The 20,282-nt window shown below is 36.3% G+C and overlaps 1 protein-coding gene and 1 pseudogene across 2 annotated transcripts in view; one reads left to right on the plus strand and one right to left on the minus strand.

The window, feature by feature from the left end:
• The window catches only part of LOC127433234 (importin subunit alpha-5-like), a 12,437-nt pseudogene extending 12,115 nt beyond the window's left edge, over positions 1-322 (minus strand).
• Positions 1-20,282, plus strand: part of LOC127433844 (metabotropic glutamate receptor 5-like) — a 44,290-nt gene that overhangs the window by 11,627 nt on the left and 12,381 nt on the right. The window contains exons 1-3 of one of the 2 annotated variants that reach the window (XM_051686109.1): positions 6,913-7,135; positions 7,983-8,725; positions 13,636-13,885. In XM_051686109.1, coding sequence (XP_051542069.1) covers positions 8,041-8,725; positions 13,636-13,885 — 935 coding nt within the window. In that variant the 5' untranslated portion in view covers positions 6,913-7,135; positions 7,983-8,040. Of the gene's footprint in view, positions 1-6,912; positions 7,136-7,982; positions 8,726-13,635; positions 13,886-20,282 lie in introns of those variants that run through there. The other variant, XM_051686110.1, reaches the window with a different exon arrangement.

The raw sequence follows: 20,282 nt of genomic DNA on the forward strand, positions 1-20,282 counted from the left end.
AGGAATAACTTGTAAACACCTGTTCATTGTCAGTGTTAAAATCTGGTGGCAAATGTTCCTCATCTCCCAGGGATGAAATATTTCTCCTTTTCAAAATATTTTCAACCCCTTTGATTTATTTATTTATTTTTGAAGCTGAACACACTGTAATTCTGTGATCACACATTTTCTGCAAGCACAGACAGGTTATGGAGTTAAAGAGCCTTAAGAGTGAACAGTCAAAAAAGGGCAGGGGGACCAGAATGAATGAACTCACCGTTGGCTCCTTGCCCTTATTTTTATATTTGGACATGCATTTATCAGACAGATTTTCTGTAGGCATTTTGAAACTCAGTACCCTTGCCATGGGCCAGATGCTTTGAGAACAAGTGTTACTAACTGATGAGACTCAGAACTGACAAGCAGAAGTTTCTTGTCTACAGAATAGATCTTGCAATCTTGAACTCTACAGCAGCTGCACACAGCTTTAAATAGATTAGCACAATTACAACCAGGTGATATTAATTTGCAGCCTTAAAGACACACCTCAGATCAGAGGGTTCTCTCTTTGTTAAATGTGTATGAGATGTTATTTTATGTTTTGGATAACATGGGTAAAGTATAATAATAAAAGTTAAGCAGTATTCTAGTAATTAATTTTTTATAAACACACTAATATTACAGGTAGCCTCAAAAAAGTATGACTTAGTGGAGTCTGTCTCTGTCAAATAAAAAAGGATGTTTATGCCATCTAGAGGCCATTAATGATGGGTAAGAGGCAGAGGAGCTGTATATGCCTGCATGTTGTTGCGTTTTTCAATGCAGGTTCTTCTATTCCTTAAAAAAAAAAAAAAACTGGAGATCTTTACCAGAGCAATAGTGAACAAAGCACTAATATGGCTGCTGTCTCTAGCAGGGTCATAGCAAGGAATTCTGGGCCCCCTGACAGTATACTGGTCTGGGCCCCTTTCATTTAAAGAAATAGTTTAAAATTAGTTGTGGACCCTCATTAGCTATGGCCCTGGTCTCTAGCCACAACCTAGAGCTGTCTTTCATTTTCCAGGTAGGGGCTCACAATCTAAGCAGGGAGGGGACACAGAGAGAAAACACTTAAAGTTAAGATGTGGGTTAGAAGTAGGCCTACTACATCTGAAAAAAGCTGCTTATTTCTTTAGATTTCAACCCCTGCATGTCATTGTTGTATAGACAATATTTGTACATTTAAAGGAATATTCCGGGTTCAGTACCAGTTCAATCGACAGCATTTTTGGCATAATGCTGATTACCACAAAAAGTTATTTTGACTCGTCTGTCCTTTTCTTAAAAAAGCAAAGATCGAAGTCACAGTGAGGCACTTACAATGGAAGTGAATGGGGAAAATTTTTGGAGGGTTTGTTGACATTGCATCATCATGGCAATGAAGTTGTTAAATTGGCTATAACTCGCACAGAAAAGGAAAGTGATTTTATCACACTAAAATCATGTTAACACACATATTGTTTATGTTTTGTGGCTGTACTTTTGAAACAGTGAGTATTTTAACATTTACAGATTAGCCCCATTCACTTCAATTATACAGTGGCATGCAAAAGTTTGGGCACCTCTGATCAAAATTTCTGTTGCTGAGAATAGCTAATTGAGCAAAAGATGGCCTGATTTCGAAAAGGCTTAAAAGTTAAAGATGAAATATTTATTTAATATTTTAAGCAATTTTACTTTTTTATATTCATCTTTTACAGTTTCAAAATAACAAAAAAGCAAAAGGGCCCAAAGCAAAAGTTTGGGCACCCTGCATGGTCAGTACTTAGTAACACCCCCTGGCAAGTATCACAGCTTGTAAAAGCTTTTCATGCCAGCTAAGTGTTTTGTTTGGGGGATTTTCACCCATTCTTCCTTGCAAAAGGCTTCTAGTTCTGTGATTCTTGGGCCATCTTGCATGCACTGCTCTTTTGAGGTCTATCCACAGATTTTTGATGATGTTTAGGTCGGGGGACTGTGAGGGCCATGGTAAAACCTTCAGCTTGCACCTCTTGAGGTAGTCCATTGTGGATTTTGAGGTGTGTTTAGGATCATTATCCTGTCGTAGAAGCCATCCTCTTTTCATCTTCAGCTTTTTCACAGATGGTGTAATGTTTGCTTCCAGAATTTGCTGGTATTTAATTTAATCCATTCTTTCCTCTACCAGTGAAATGTTCCCCTGTGCCACTGGCATCAACACAAGCCCAAAGCATGATCGATCCACCCCTGTGCTTAACAGTTGGAGAGAAATTCTGCACCCTTTTTTCTCCAAGCATACCTTTGCTCATTGTGGCCAAAAAGTTATATTTTAACTTCATCAGTCCACAGGACTTCTTTCCAAAATGCATAAGGCTTGTTTAGATGTTCATTTGCAAACTTCTGACGCTGCATTTTGTGGCGAGGATGCAGGAAAGGTTTTCTTCTCATGACTCTTCCATGAAGGTCATATTTGTGCAGGTGTCGCTGCACAGTAGAACAGTGCACCACTACTCCAGAGTCTGCTAAATCTTCCTTAAGGTCTTTTGCAGTCAAACAGGGGTTTTGATTTGCCTTTCTAGCAATCCAACGAGCAGTTTTCTCTGAAAGTTTTCTTGGTCTTCCAGACCTCAACTTGACCTCCACCATTCCTGTTAACTACCATTTCTTAATTACATTACAAACTGAGGAAACGGCTACCTGAAAACGCTTTGCTATCTTCTTATAGCCTTCTCCTGCTTTGTGGGCATCAATTATTTTAATTTTCAGAGTGCTAGGCAGCTGCTTAGAGGAGCCCATGGCTGCTGATTGTTGGAACAAGATCTGAGGAGTCAGAGTATGTATAAAGCTTTGAGATTTGCATCACCTGGCCTTTCCAAATGATGATTGTGAACAAGCCATAGCCCTAACAAGCTAATTACGGTCTGAGACCTTGGTAAAAGTTATCTGAGAGCTCAAATCTCTTGGGGTGCCCAGACTTTTGCATGGTGCTCCTTTCCTTTTTTACACTCTAAAATTGTACAAAATAAAAATAATACACTAATATTGCTTAAAATGTTGAAAAGAATGTTTCATCTTTAACTTTATGCCTTTTGGAGATCAGTTCATCTTCTACTCGCTTAACTATTCACAGCAACAGAAATTTTGACCATGGGTGCCCAAACTTTTGCATGCCACTGTAAGTGTCTCACTGTAACCCAGATTTGTGCTTTTTTTTAAAGAAAAGTAATCAAGTCAAAATATATATATATATATATATATTTTTGTTAATCAAAATTCTGCCACAAATGCTGTCGATTGATCTTAACTTATATATGAACCATACATATACATTCTGGTTAGATGCTTCTGTATTTAATTAGCTCTGCACTGTACTCTGCACAATGACATTAAAGTTTAAACTAATTTTTAATCTACAAACCCAATTCCGAAAAAGTTGGAACGGTATGAAAAAATGCTAATAAAAACAAAAAACAAAAAAACCCTTTGCTATATTGAAAGCTCTACAACTAAATATTATTTGATGTTTTACCTTGTGAATATAATATTTTTTTTTTTTAATATACAGTAATTTCAAATCAGATGATTGCAACACACTCCAAAAATGCTGAGACAGGGGCAATTTAAGACTAATAACAATTTAATGAGTTAAAATAACAAGGTGATGTGAAACAGGAGATATTAAACAGGTGAGGCAATCGTGTCATAGTATATAAGGAGCCTCCAAAAATAGCCTAATCCTTCAAGAGCAAGGATCGTTCAAGACTTGTTAATTTGCCTACAGCTGCTTCAGCAAATAATCCAGCACTTTGAGAACAATGTTCCCCAAAGACAAATTGGAAGGATTTTGGGTATTTCACCCTCTACAGTGCACAATATAGTTAAAAGATTCAAGTAATATGGTCAAATCTCGGTGCGTAAAGGACAAGACAAAAACCATTTCTGAATGCGTGTGATCTCTAATCCCTCAGACATCACTCTCTTAAAAAACAGCATTCATCTGTAATGGATATCATGAACATGGGCTTGGGATATCTTTAGTTAACCTTTGTTAGTCAACACCACTCGCCGCTGCATCTACAGATGCAATTTAAGACTTTGCATGGTAAAGCAGAAGCCATACATCAACACTGTCAAGAAGCGCTGCTGACTTCTCTGGTTTCAGTCTCATCTTAGATGGAAAACAGAACAGTGGAACTGTGTTTTTTGGTATGCAGAGTCCACAATTAAAAAAGTTTTTGAAAAACAAAGCCATCGTGTTATCCGGGCCAAAGAGGAAAAGGACCGTCCAAGCTGTTATCAGCGTCAGGTACAAAAGTCAGTGTCTGTATGGGCCAGGGGTGTGCCAGTGCCCATGGCATGGATAACTTGCACATCTGTGAGGGCACCTTTAAAGGATCACCCAAAAATGAAAATTTGCTGATAATTTACTCAGCGTGTAGGAGTCAGGAAGCATTGTTTACATAGTTTTTTAAATTATTATTTGGAAATGATTTTTTTATTTTATTTTATATTGTTTTGGACTGTTTTGGTTTGTGAACGGCGCTTGGTCTGTGCTCTGTGCAAGTTTCTCTTGTAAATAATGACGCGCTTCCTGACTCCTCCTCCACGTGGTGCGTGACCTTACCAACGAGCTTACATCATCCCTCTCATAAGCGCACAACACAGAGATGTACGGAAGAGAACATTTGTAGTTAAAAAGTATATAAGTATTGTTTTGTTTCTAAAAATAATCAATCATTTGGGTTCAGAAGAACTTTATTTGTTGACTAGAGTCGTGTTGATTATTTTGATGCACCCTAAATATGCATTTTGGACCGTCAAAAAATGGAGTACATTCACTTGCATTGTTTAAAGGAGGAGGCCTGAAATGAAATCCTAAAAGTCTTAAATTCTGTTTTGATAAAGAAAGAAACTCAGATACATCTTGGATGGCCTGACGGTGAGTAAATTATCAGCAAATGTTCATTTTTGGGTGAACTATTCCTTTAATGCAGACAGATATGTAAAAATTTTGGAGCTAAATATACTGCCATCCAGCACTCGAATATATACATATACAGTCTTTTCCAGGGATGTCCCTGCATTTTCCAACAGAACAACTTCAAATCACATACTGCCCGGATTACAAATGCATGGCTGTGTGAGCAGAGAGTTTGGATGCTAGATTGGCCTGCCTGCAGTCCTGACCATCTCCAATTGAGAATGTGTAGTGCATTATGAAGTGCACCATACGACAACGAAGAACTTAACAAACTTGTGTCTTCAGTGCCCAAATGCTTAAGTGTTATTAGAGGAAATGGTGATGTTTCACAGTGGTAAACACTCGGTTGTCCCAACTTTTTTGGAGCGTGTTGCAATCATCTGATTTGAAATTACTGTACATAAAAAAATAAAAAAATAAAGAAAAATAAAGAAAAATGAAATTCACAAGGAAAAACATCATATAATGTGTATTTGTAGTGCTTTCAATATAGCAAAGGGTGAATATCATTTACAAATCACTGCTTTTTGTTTTTATTAGCATTTTACATACTGTCCCAACTTTTTCGGAACTGGGGTTGCAATTTGCTTGGGGTAAAACCTCCCAGTATAAATGTACTATGCACTACAGTTGGTTTTTCGATTGTTCCTGAGCAAAATAATTGGATAATATGTTTCTTAAATAATCTTGTTAAGAAACAGAATTTATTTTGCATGCATTATATGTTTTACCAGAACAGTGATGTAGCTACATTCATATTCTCTTTCTTGGAGGACTAATTGATGGTGCATTTCACATTAACACTGAAAACTGTTTAATTCTGAGGCCGATTCCTCAAATCTAGGGATGGACGAAACTTGCAAAAATAATAAATAGATAAATAAATAAATACACATACTCGTGCATAAATACATACAGAAATTATCTTTGCAAGGATATATACAAATAAATAAATAAGTAAATAAATAAACCCAACAATGCAAAAATAATACAATATGAAACATAAATACATGGTTTGGGAAATGCAAAAATGTTAAAGGAAATGCAATATTAAAAGTTGTTCTTTAATTGTATATTTCTACATTTCTTTAATCGTTCTTTTATTTCTGTATGTCGTTCCATATTTATGTGTATATATGTGCATATCTGTGTATGTCCTTGCACTTTTAATTATTTATATATTTATTTATGCTCGAATATGTGTATTTATTAATGTATTTTTGTATTTATTTATTGATTATTTGCATGTTTCGTCCTCCATAAAATTCAAATCTGAAGAGTAAATTCAATGACGCTTATGCTGAATGATAACAAATGGGTACATACAGACAAAATGTATTCATTACTGTATGCTGCTCTTGATAAAAGTGTCCTCTAAATGAATAAATTGAAATAGAGAAACTGAATTGCGTTGAACATAGCCTGTTCTCAAAATATAAAATAAATCAATCAATATTTACACAGTTTGCTATAATAAAGGATGGCGTATGATTGCATATTCAAGATGTCTATGAATGGAACAGTGATTGACAAATTCCAGGTATTGTTTTGAAAAATAAATATTATTTACCAGTTATCAATAAATTTATAAAGTGTGTTTTATAACTATAATGGAAGGCTTTGTATTTTATGACAAAACAGATTTATTACCTGAAGTGGATTTAAGGTAAAGACTGCAGAATTTTGAGTTATTTCAACCAGATGATGGCGCTGTGCCCGTACAACTGAAAGTAAGTGGCCAGAGCTCAGTATCATTGCGACAGTCCTCGCAAGGGCAATGTTTGCTGTTCGTTTGGATTTAAACGCAGGAGGTAATATAACAACGGCATCACCTTCCACTCAAATGTTCATACGCATGTTTTTAAAATAGCCTAATAAGTGTAGGCTACATTTTTAGTTGAGTTTTTCCTCATTTTTTCTCTTTATTCTAATTCTTAAAATAATAAGTTCTTTGCTCAGCGTTCTTCACTTGGAGATAATACAGAATTGAAGTCTGCTTATTTTGCAAGGTTTTCATCTAAAGTGAAAAAAAAAAAAAGAAAAGAAAAGAAAACATGATGTCACGTGACGCGCGCGAGACTTGTCGCTGAAGTGAACGCTCATCGCACACGCTCATACACCCAGAGACAAGACGCTCAGCTAAGAACACGAGCAATGGCCCAAAATAACAAACGAAGGGTAAGTTTTATTGTTGTAGGTGTTGTTGTTGTTGTTATTATGATTAACTGCGATTTCAGGTTTTTTATTTATTTTTTTTTTAATTTTTTTTTCAGGGGGACTAAATTCAGCATACGCCGAATTTACTTTTACACTTTCTCTGTAGAGGTCTAATGGTCACTCTGAATCACTCTTAAGTTAACGATCATGTTTCTGTATATTTGAAGGGCAAAGTGCTTTGTTTGACCATCTAGTTCTTAAATATACGTTGCGCCAACATATGAAGTACTATTCTGCAACACAGTTTTATTTTCCTAGCCATTTCTAGAGTGATATTTACTGACTGATTTCAGCACCACGGACAGCTCCAAAACAGAAGAGCTGCATTCTGGCAACTTTCACAGCTGGCACGTTTGAAGTGATTAACTCCCTTTTAATTAAATGAATGCTTAATCTGGGTAAAGAGGCTATATAAAAATTTAAGTGGCTGCTAATCAGTGTAAGAACCTTATTTGCTGGGTATCAGTATTGTGGATACTGATCTCTTCTCTAAACGATCAGGTTATTGATACCTCTTTACTGACTGTAAGTATATGAAAAGCTGCATAGGATATCTAGTACATTTTGCACACTTCTTCATGTGCATTTAAGCTATGTTTCCCCTGATCTCAATGAGATATCTAAAGGAAGGCAGAAAAATCCTCACACTTTAGAATAAGACGTTGCCCTGGCGACAGCTCATCCTTATCACGACTCTCGACAAATATGCACCTCTGTGATTCAGTGGGTGGTTGATGATCTCCAGGGATATTGTTCTGAAGGTTTTTTTTTTTTTTCACCAAACCTCTTTCTCCTGTGACTCTTTCAGATGCCCTGAGGGACCTACTTCTATTCTACACTGTGTCTGATCTGAGTGGGCGAAGGAAATGGGGATTTTACATTTATTGGTGTTTGTGCTGCTTGGGGACAGTTTGGGTCCTACAAGACTGGACATTGTGGTGAACGCCCAGGCCAGTGAGCGCAGAGTCTTGGCCCACATTCCTGGTGACATAATCATCGGGGCACTCTTCTCCGTCCATCATCAGCCACCGGCGGACAAGGTTCACGAGCGTAAATGTGGAGCCGTACGCGAGCAGTATGGTATCCAGCGGGTAGAGGCCATGATGCACACCCTGGACCGCATCAATGCAGACCCAAACATCCTACCCAACATTACGTTGGGCTGTGAGATCAGGGACTCCTGCTGGCATTCAGCTGTCGCTCTGGAGCAGAGCATTGAGTTCATTCGAGATACCCTGGTCTCGGCAGAGGAGGAGGAGGGCATTTCCAAGTGTTCAACTGAAGGTGGAGGTACACCCATGAAAGGGAAGAAGCCCATTGTTGGACTGATCGGGCCTGGGTCAAGCTCTGTGGCCATCCAAGTTCAGAATCTCCTACAGCTCTTCAACATTCCCCAAATTGCATATTCAGCTACCAGTATGGACCTCAGTGATAAGTCCTTGTATAAGTACTTCATGAGGGTGGTGCCCTCCGATGCCCAGCAAGCAAGAGCTATGGTAGACATTGTCAAAAGATACAACTGGACCTACGTATCTGCTATTCACACAGAAGGTACAGTGATGATCTCTCCCTTAGAGAGTATTTTAATGGAAACATATCTTTATTCACACCTATAATGGGATTTATCAGTTAGAAAGATTTTGAGAGTTCTTAGAAGAAATAGAGCTGCCCTGAATCTCTTCCCTTTTGAACAGAAATACTCAAAGAATTCATTCAAAGCTTGGGAGCTTTCATTTCTTTTCTGCACTGGTATTTCACAAAAGTCTATGCCAGAAAAATTTACCTCTCCAGTTGTACGTAACACCATTATTTAAAGTGCTAAATCTTCCGCATTCTTAAAGTAAGAGATTTTTCGGAGGGATTTTATGAGGTGACAATATATCCTACTCAGCCTTTATCCCCCGGTATTATATTTTCTTACAGCAAAATCGATGTATTATTCATTGAGGAAAATGTCACATCTTGTAAGGAGCTGTAGCAGTCGCTGTTCAGATGCGTCTATGATTCAGATGTGGCTTGTGCCACATGTTATCGAGATATTCTCTTGTTTAATTTATTACATTTAAAATAGGTGACAACAAGATTTTACACCATTTAAACTGCATTAAGTCACGCTCCGTGTAACGTATGCACATATTTTGATGAGTTCAAAACCAGGGGCTGTTTGGCTGGAAGATTGATGACCTTACAGACAGGTGTTAATTGCCAGCGGGTAGTTAAATAAGGAAACCTCCCAAGTTTACACCCACATACAGAACAAGGAGCTGTGAAATGCTCCATAATGATTAATTTGCTTTCATATTCTCAAACAAATTTGTGTGCCTGCAGCTCCATTCATATTATGTAATACTTTGACTTTTAAAACTTCCTTTTACATTCATACTTTATAAAGTATTGCAAATAAATGCTAGCTGCAGTGGTAAAGCGGGTTCCTAGACAAAATATTTTTCGCCTTGTTTTAGATAAAGGTTAAATAGTCATTAAAATGCATAGTGAAATGTGCTAATTAAGTATGTGTGTAATGAGATTAATTTTCTTACCTTCAGCAGTTTAAACCAGCCTAAGATGGTTTGCTGGTATAAACTGGTCTACAAAGCTGCTCTCAAGAAATGTTCCGGGGTCAATAAAAGTTAAGAGCAATCAACAATATTTGTGGAAAAATTTTGATTACCACAAATATTAATTTAGACTCATGCCTCATTTTCTTTAACCCTTTAAGCCGGCGGACGTGCTGAGAAAACAATAATTATCAAAATATTAATAAACACAGTCTTGCTCAACAGAAAATAGGTAGCATTTTAAAGCTTAGAAGCTGTACATTACAATGCATGGCATTATAACCAAAAGTGAACAAGTGCTTTGAAATTTGCAGACAGATCAGACCTTTTCCGTTTTAATAATTTATTAACAATTTCGCACCATCCATATTATTGCAATCGGTTAAAACATCAAACTGATCAAACAGACATGTGTCATATGTTGTTCAAAAAAACCTCTCAAAGAGTAGAATACAACCAACCTATTTGTTTTACTCACAGACAAAAATATAGCGAGTAATAATTAAGTATATGTCTTTGACATACATGTTACATGTAAACAGGTGTCGCTTATATGCCACGTTTTCGCTTATAACTTCATAAAAAATAAACAGAACATAAAATATCACATATCATTACTTAGAGTAGGTGAATATCTTTAAAACAAGCCCACACACAACATAACCGGATGCATATATCAATAGATAATCCACACTTAGCACAATGTGCACACAGCACATAATGTACTATCTGGCTAAAAACACGTTAGCTTTCCTGAATCAGATGACTTCATCAGAAATGATGTAGTTTGTTGTCCAGCATCATGGAACACTAAACTAATCGTAATAGGATTCAGACTGCTACAACCAGAAGTGGAAGTCATCCAAATATGGGCAGAGAGGATCGTTCACTCTAATTACATATGGCTACCAGAAGATGGCGCCAAGTACATGACACAGATTCAATGATGGCTCAAATGACACAGAAGGGAACTGAATGAGATCTCGTTACTCATGCCTGCATGCTTTGGAGAGAGAGCATACCTTTAGTCATTGTTGTATTTGCATGTGTAATTAGTTCTTATGTACAATTATTATGTTTTATTTGTTTGGAGAGGCTTTTGGACAGTTGGAGACATTTTTGGGCAATAGAATAAATTATTTTTGTAATGCTTTCACTTTTTATATTTTTATCATATCAACACACAAATTTTCTTGGTTACAGGTGACATGAGTGGGAACAAAACAAAAGCAGTTTTCTAGAGCTACCTTATTTACACCCTGAGATATATAATATCAAATCAGAAAAATAAGATAAAAGTAAATTTGTGGCTCAGGTTTTTTCAGCAGCTTCTTAGGCTGAGATTCTCAGAATTTCTCATAAAATATATCATTTCAGTATGCCACTGAAACAGGAAATCTTTAAAAACACCCTCAGAACTTAAAAGGTTAAAAAAAAGCACAAATCCGGGTTACAGTGAGGCACTTACAAATGAAGTGGATCAATATGCGTGGTAACAAGATTCTAATGTCATAAAATCACTAACCAACATTTTTTCTGTAAAGTTATATCCAATTTTACAATTTTGTTGCCAAAAACCATAAAAGAACTGAAAAAATAATATTTTGAAAATTGATTTAAACAATTTTACAGCTCAAATAATACACAAGTTTAACAGAAGAATTAATGTAAGTGCTTTTATACAATTATAAGGTTCACATTTCTGCCTTTAAACCCTCCAAAAACTGGCCCCATTGTAAGTGCCTCACTTTAACCTCGATTTTTTAACATTATGCCACAAATTCTGTTGATTGAGTTTAACTTGTACTGAACACGAATATGCCTTAATCAGCAGGTAATACAAACAGAATATGGAAACAAAATACTGGAGATTTACTGGAGTTGAAATGCATTTAAATGCAAAAGTTTTTTTTTTTTTTTCAATTCAGACAATGTGGTAAACAATAGTGTACCTTCCTACAAATTTGTCTATCGATTGTTTGATCATGTTTAAGAGTGTCTTTGATGTTTGCAAACACCCCCACAATAATGCAGCATACACAGAAACACTTAGTTATTGTGTTGCTTCTGTGCTTTTGTTTTGCCCCCTTTTTTGCCTCATGAAAAACCATAGAACAAACTGAAATCATTAGCTGAAAGGCGATCATGATAATCATTTACATCTTTAGCTATGTTTTCACTATCTGTGGGCGTTTAATGAATTTCCCTGGTTGAGTGAACACAATGTTTAAAGACTTGTCTCTTCAGCAGCGTCTGTCTCTCTGTAGGAGGGAGAGAGAGTTATCAAATTATCACTATCACTGTATTTGACACAAGGAGGTCATTTTAGCTGCAGTTATTATTGCATCTTATGACTGGCCTTTTCGCTTACAATATTGCTTGTTTTTGACTCTTTTTGATTGCATGCCAGGAAAATATTTCATAACTCTTGCTTGAAAATTATTCTTTTTTTTAAATTATATATTAATTTTTATCATAGCCAGATTGTTCTTGCAAAGTTTTAGTGCAGCATAAGTGTGAGAATTAATTCACAGAACCGGCACAGATGAAAGGAGTGAAAGATTTGGAAAGTTTTTCCCTGAGGAGAGAGATTAGAGATGGAGTCATGCGCATTTTAAACATAAAACTTCACAGAGAAAAAAATATTTTATAGTCAAAAAGTTCCTCTGCTGCATTTTAGCAAAAGCCATTTATATTGTATGACACATACATAGTTTTAGGCACTTAGGATCCTCGAAATTCACATATCAGAATAAATGGCAATGGATATTTCTCACCTTGCAAACACACCCACACTCAGTATCAGGATTTTGTTGGTATACAAATTGCAACTTGGGGTTAAGTACTGTAATTTTCATTTAGAACACAAACATAACTCATCCCAGCCAGATTTGAACCTGCAACTTCTGGATTACCAGTCCAGACCTTAGACTACTAAGTTATCGCCACAGTAATACTGATCTTTTATTAGAGCAAAGCTCCATGCCTATAATCTTGTGGGTGTTGTTTTATCCTGTTAATAACCCAGAGCTCATAATTTCTTGTGTAATTAACATTTTTGTGTATTGATTGGAGGAAACAATGAATGTAGATTTATTTGGGTGGAAATTAAGTCATTGCAGCTTTAAGTTTGCTTTTTATCAAGACATCTCTGCAATTGTATCAAACCCACTCCTTTGAAAATGTGAGAACTGGGAACATTCCTCACATAAATGTAGGTGACCTGATTTTTATGTAAATTGGGGAGTTTACCCCTGACGCTTTTGAGAAACAGGGGCACCATGGTCTGTTTTTCATTAGAAGGAAAAAAGTGAAAACTGTTTACATTCTTTGCTGAATATATTCCAGAAAGCAAAGAACTGAACATGGATACTTTGATGGAGTGTAAAATATTGTTTTGGAAAAACAATTGCAGTAAATCTGACATCTTAGTTTATAATACTCTTAGTTAAACTGAAGAACGAGAAATCAAATTTTCCTTGATCTTTTGAGCTAGATGAATATTTCAGTTCAGAAACTTGGGATGTCCAGTTTACTTTTTATGAAACTATGGGTTAGGTTTAGATTTAAGGCTTATTGTAGTGAGGTAGGTTCTGTTGATTTAAAAAAAAACTCATCTGTTTGGGAGAAAATGTAACTCACTTTTTGCGCCACACAGTGGACATTTTACTTTACGTAATGTTCATGAGATCAGGCTGTATTATTCCAAAACACAAGAAGAACTTATGATAAGTGTAAAATGTGGGAAAGTTTGCCAAACCTTGTGATGTAGCACCTACAGCTCTGCATATCCTTCCGAAAGATGCTAATGTTTTAAATGTATTTTCAACAAGGTCTTTGATCATTTCAGTCTGACCTTAACTTAATTGTGTGGCGCAAGAATCTCAATCTCTCAATTTTTAGGGAACTACGGTGAGAGTGGAATGGAGGCCTTCAAAGACATGGCAGCCAAGGAGGGCATCTGCATCGCCCACTCTGACAAGATCTACAGCAATGCTGGAGAGCAGAGTTTTGACCGACTTCTCGATAAGCTCAGGAGCCACCTTCCCAAAGCTCGTGTGGTGGCATGCTTCTGTGAGGGCATGACCGTTCGTGGCATCCTTATGGCCATGAGACGGCGCCGCCTAGTTGGGGAGTTCCTATTGGTTGGCAGGTGAGTAACCCAAAACATGTACTTCAGAATGTATATTTAGATGCATATTCTTGGCAATCCAAGCTTTCCAAAGCGGCTACAAGACAACACACCTCAAATGATGCCTGTAATAGATGGCAAGCACTCTTGGTAGGTTTGGAAAACAAATTTTGTGTCTTTGTTGATGTGTAGGTGGTGTATTACAAAGGCTACCTGTACATGTATAATACTTACTGCTGCAGAACCAAGCAGCATTCTGTGAAGATATAGTGTAGGGGAGACTGGGGCTAGTTGTCACACTTTGGACTCAGGATACCTTTATTTTTGAAAATCTATTTTTGTGTAGCCACATATCTTTAGGTCTTGGCTACAAATTATTATTATTATTTTTTTTGTATTTACACCATTATTGGCCATTAAAAAAAAAGATACAATTAATTAACACGTTGACCAATATCATGGCATGTTGCCACACTAATTGGGGTAAGTTGTCACAGTGGACTTTTCAGGAAAATGTAAATATTAAAGCAATTATAAAGCACAAAATGATTCATGAAACAGCAAAAAAAAAAAAAAAAAAGTAAAAGGTAACATACAAAATATCAAACTATTAATTTGGCCAACAGAAATTGTGTAACATAACAAATTACAAAATACATGTGGCAATCTACCCCAAACCGATATTGATGAAAACCCTTGTCCTGAGAACACACATTCTTTATATAGTAAGACCTACTGCTAGAGAAAACAAGCAGTTGTGTAATTTGACTTCTGAATCAAAAACCTTGTTTTTGATAGTTGCAGAGATATTGCCCTTGTGACATCTTTACCCTATGACAACTAGCCCCGATCTCCTCTATCTTTTTTATCTTCTTAACTGCCTTTTATCTTGTGTTTAGTCAGTGCTTTTTACACCAAGATTGTGGGTCATATAGGTCCATGGCTTCAGGCTATTCTGCATGTATTTCAAAGAGACCACCTTTTGAATGTCCACTTACATCTGTTGATCATCATCTACAACTCTCTCTATGTGTGTATGTGTGTGTGTGTGTGTGTGTGTGTGTCTGTGAGACTAAATCAAGATGGATCAAAACATCAAAACAAAGCTCATCTTTCTGTCTGCTATCACCACAATTGTTGCCATAATCATCATCATCGCCATCATCTTCATTATAATGTATAATCCAGTCCTTAAGCAAGGTATGTGATTTTTGATTACTTCAGTAAAGGCAGTTAATTCACATGTTAATAGGTCTTATTCACTAATAATTGCATTTCCCTTGACTAAACATAAACAGCTGCATTTTTCGTGCACATGTGGTTTCAGTTGGTGTTAAATTTTATCCTAAATATAGAACAAAATTAAGTTTGAACTAATTGATGAATCATGATTTCTGCGTGAAAACATTTGCGTACCTGTTTTGTGCATGCATATGTGTGTATGCACGGTTAGTAAACGAGACCCAATATATCCTCTTGAGAGTTGATTGTGTAATCAAGTCTTGAGAGGTGCTGTAACACAGAGCTTATGCTGTAATTCTGGGGCTGTTTCAACAAGTACAGATTGACTCTTTAACACTCTTAAACACATCAGCTTTACCTAATAGGTCCTCCTCCCAGCTGACACACAGAAAGAGACTCTTTTACGCATTCATTGATTGACAATAGGATATGTTTATGACAGATCATTTGAAAAGAGTATTTCAAGAATTCGACTTGATCTTGAAAAAAATCTCACACGCTATTCTTAGTTTCAATTTATTCTACCCATTTTAATCTCCTGGAATGTGACATCTTAATGACCTATTTTTAGCTTCACCCCCAATTCAGTTCTCGCTGTTCCATTAATAAATCGTTTATGGATATTAAGGACCAAAATAATGTATTATGTCTTTGATACATTACACTAAGAATACTCTCTCCAATTTCTGTCTCTGGAAAGAAGTTCTTTAGTTGGTTTTCTGATTAAACTTTTGCTCATTGTTGGACATAAGGACAGTTTGATAATCTCTTAAAGGTGAAGTGTGTAATTACTTTATGTTAAAATACTTTCTTCTTTGCCAGTTTAATGTCCAAAGACAAGTGTAAGTAATCCATGCAAAGGTTGACTTCCAGGGGAGTGTTAACAATGTGGCTCTGTGGTGCTTCCAAAACATTGTTCTGTTTTTTTGAGAGGTTCAGCATGTTAACTTCTGATGGCTTCAACAGACTGATGGCGTCAACAGAAATGTATACCATGTTCCATATACTGTATATACATTCGCTGAGCATTTTATTAGAAACACTATGGTCCTAATAAATGCCCGATGTGGTTTTTTGCTGTTGTAGCCCATCCTCCTCAAGGTTTGCTGTGTTGTGCATTCTGAGATGCTATTCTACTCACTACTATTGTACAGAGTGGATATCTGAGTTACCGTAGCCTTTCTGTCAGCTCGAACCAGTCTGGCCATTCTCTGTTGACCTCTCTCATCAACAAGGCGTTTTTCCGAATGCAGAACTGCCGCTCACTGGATGTTTTTAGTTTTTGGCACCATTCTGAGTCAACCCTAGAGACTGTTGTGCGTGAAAATCTCAGGAGATCAGCAGTTACAGAAATACTCAAACCAGCCCATCTGGCACCAACAATCATGCCACGGTCGAAATCACTGAAATAACATTTTTTCCCCATTCTGATGGTTGATGTGAACATTTACTGAAGCTTTTGACACGTATCTGCATGATTTTATGCACTGCACTGCTGCCACATGATTGGCTTATTAGATAATTACACGAATAAGTAGGTGGACAGGCGTTCCTAATAAAGTGCTCAGTGAGTGTACATATACCATATACCAGCTCCGAGCTCACAGTTGGTCTTTCTTTAAAGATTTATAAGTTATATTTGAATATTAATTCATCTATAGAGAAAATGATAGGGATTTTTCTCCTGGAACCCGACTGTTGTGCTCTATTGACGAAACGGTTGGAGCGGAAGGGCATTTGAGTGTTTGGGAAACCTGTTTGGATTCCGTTGCAATTCCGTTTATTGGTGCTAGTGGCAGAGAAATGGCACATTTCACCTTTAAAGAAGAGCTTCCATTAAATGGAATGGATAAGACCACCTGCTGCTAAATATAAATGAGGAAATGAGAATACAATTACTAAACAGGCTTAATGTTAAAGGATTGTATTATTGTTTATCTTCTTAATCAAGTAAAACTATTTGGCAGTGTGAAAACAGTTCCCCAACATCTCCATGCATATGCAGGAGTGGACTATCTGTGATCTCAGGCAGACTTTAAAGCTGTCAGACCTCTTATCTGCATAGGGACACCCACACACATTCACATGAGCCTGTCGAGTTGAGTGTGGGAAAACAAGAGAGAGTGTGCTTCAGAGTATCTTTTTAAAGGAATAATTCACCTAGAAATGAAAATACTGTCAAAATGTTTTTACACTCATGTTGTTTAAAACCTGTATGAATTTCTTTCATCTGTGGAACACACACACACACACACACATTTATAGGCAGAATGTTAGTCTCAGTCATATTCACTTTCATTGCATCCAAAGTGAATGATGACAGAGGCTGTCATTCTGCCTAAAGTATCCTTTTGTGTTCCATGGAAGAAAGAAAGTCATATGCGTTTGCAACAACATAAAGGTGAGCATGATGACAGAATTGTTATTTTTGTGTGAACTATCCCTTTAAATCAAACCAATAAAGTACTTAAATGCAGAAACTTTTCAAGCTTGCACTGTGAATGAGAATATTTCTGTCTTCTCCTCTTGAGGATTATTTTTGTGAGGTTGATTTCATTCTTTCCTAAAAGCAGTCACCTAATTTATGAAATGCAGTAATTAACTAATTTTTGTCATACACATTTTTAAATACAAACAAAATACATTGTTTCATATGCCAAAACTGTAGCATTTGGAAAATCCCTGTTTTGGTCAAGTGTAACAGACTGATGGCATTCGCTCTGCAGTAGGGGCCTATATTTTGTTTATTTATGTTGTTTGGGAATATTTTAAGAAGATCTATTTCAGAAAATGGTGTCATGAGCCTCTGAGAATTCCAGACAGCCTGGTTGGGCTTAGATGCCATGTTTATGGGGCATCAGTGAGTGTATGTGTGCATCTGTACTGAATTTGTGGGTGAGGTGTGACTGTGTGTGTATGTGCATGACTGGGTGACCGAGTTTGTGTGTGTCTTCGTTTGATGAGGAGTCAGACACTAGCACCGGGGAAGAGGTAGACAAACATTTTTTCCCTTTGGTTCAATGAGAATATGACCACTGTGTCTCTGTTCCAATTCCTTCATCTCTGTGTGGCTGCAAAAGTGATAAAGTATCTTGAGACATTTTTACAAAAACTTGAGACCCTTGTCCTCTTCGTTTCTTTGGCATGTACTGTGGTGTGGCTGGGCAACATTGCTAAAAAATTATATCTAGATATTGTTCAGTCTTTTGACAATATTTGATATACAGTATATCTCAATTGTTTATGTTTTTGCTCTGAAAGGAATAAAAGGGTGAGTATAAACAGCAACCAAAAGCATCTTCTTTGCACTAAGTGCAAATAGTGTTAGATGCTATTTGCACCCCTAATTAAATACTAACATACAGTATTGGGGCACCACTGCAGTGTGTTTATTGTCCCACAGATTGTCCCACAGACACCCAACACCAACCCCTAATCCTAATTCTAACCTTTCCTTACAAAAATTAACCATGGTTTTACTACATTAACCATAGTATCAACATGGTATTTTGTAGTAAAATCATAGTAACCACAAAATCAAACATGGTTACTACAATATTACTATAGTAAAACGATGGTTCATTTTACATAGATCAAACCTTTCTCTCAACTCCCTTACCTTCACTGTGACCAAATCACTGTGAGGCAATCAACATTAAATTCATTTTTATTTATTATTATAAGTAGTATTAAAGGAAATAATAAGAGTGGAGACAGGAAACAGGATGGGAAAAAGTGCTACAAAAGAAATCAAACCCAGGTCATCCGCATGAAAAAAGAACATCCACATTGTCGTTACACCCCACGTCACTGCAGCAACACAAGGGGTGCAGTTTGTCTTTAATTTTTGTGTTTCCACCAGACCTTTGGAGTGCAAACAGCCACGCAATATGGCAGGTTCTATTTACACCTAGTGCAAATAGTCACTCCATTTTTTTTTAATAGAGGAGCCATCATTTCAACCAACCGAAATGAAACCTAATTTAATCATCAGTTTCACTTTGAAGCTTCTCTGCAGCTTTTGTTGTTGTAAATCTGATATTATTTTCTGCCCTCAATACAGCAGCATCCCACATAAATGTGTGTGTCATTCCTCTGTGGGATAATTGCAAACGGATTAAAACTGTGATTCGTGTAAACTGAAGGTTTCATTCCAATATCAAAACACCCACAAACATATTTTGCCTGAAATGTTCACCATAACCTTTTCGTAAAAACAAATGTTCTGCTGTTTTCCCCAAATCTGGTTTTGTGCTATAAAAGCTGATTAAATGTGGTCGGATTAGGTTCTGTTCTTTAATATTAGTTAATGCATTATCATACATTTTTTATGATTTTTTTTATTAATCTTGGTAAATGTTAATATACCAAAATACTATTGTTCATTGTTTGTTCATGTTCATTCATAATGCATTAACTAATATTAATGTGTAGGCTACAACTTTTAATTTAAAAAATGTAGAAATTAACATTAACCAATATTAATAATTGCTGCAAAAGTATTGATCATTGTTAGTTCATGTTAACTTTTGTGTTCATGTTAACAAATACAACCTTAAAGGTGCACTCAGTAATTTTTTCGTCATTAAAAAAGTTTAACTCCTAAAGACATGAATTATAATTTTGCAATATATGTATGAAACTCGAGTCATATCAGTAACCTTATAAAAGCTGTTTTATTCTACATGGAGAGGGTCCGCACATGGGGGCTGCCATGTTAGAATCACATGACCAGCCGAATACAACTCCTTTAATCTCAGTAACAGTCCTGTTATTTGACACTTTCACTCATTGATTAAAGTAATCATGGCTGACTCTGAATACAAAATTTCTATAATGGCATCTGAAACTAAAAACTATTGATTTTAAATGACGCTGCATCCAAGCCTCTAGCTGTCAATGTAAGTCCAAGATGACACAAAGACTAAAGTTACTGAGTGCAACTTTAATGTAAAGTGTTACAGATTATAAAATAATTAATTAATACTATTTATAAATTATCTGTTGCACAGGTGACGTAAAGATCACCTGTTTTATTTACAAAGTCTAACCATTGTTACAGAGTAACAAGTTCCACATATGGCGATATAGATACAAAATCTTGATATTTTTCTGTCTTTTGATTATATTCAATATCTCGTTATTTATGTATTAGCTCTAAAATGGCTAAATATTT

Source organism: Myxocyprinus asiaticus, chromosome 43 (genome assembly GCF_019703515.2).
Source record: "Myxocyprinus asiaticus isolate MX2 ecotype Aquarium Trade chromosome 43, UBuf_Myxa_2, whole genome shotgun sequence".
Taxonomy (NCBI): domain Eukaryota; kingdom Metazoa; phylum Chordata; class Actinopteri; order Cypriniformes; family Catostomidae; genus Myxocyprinus; species Myxocyprinus asiaticus.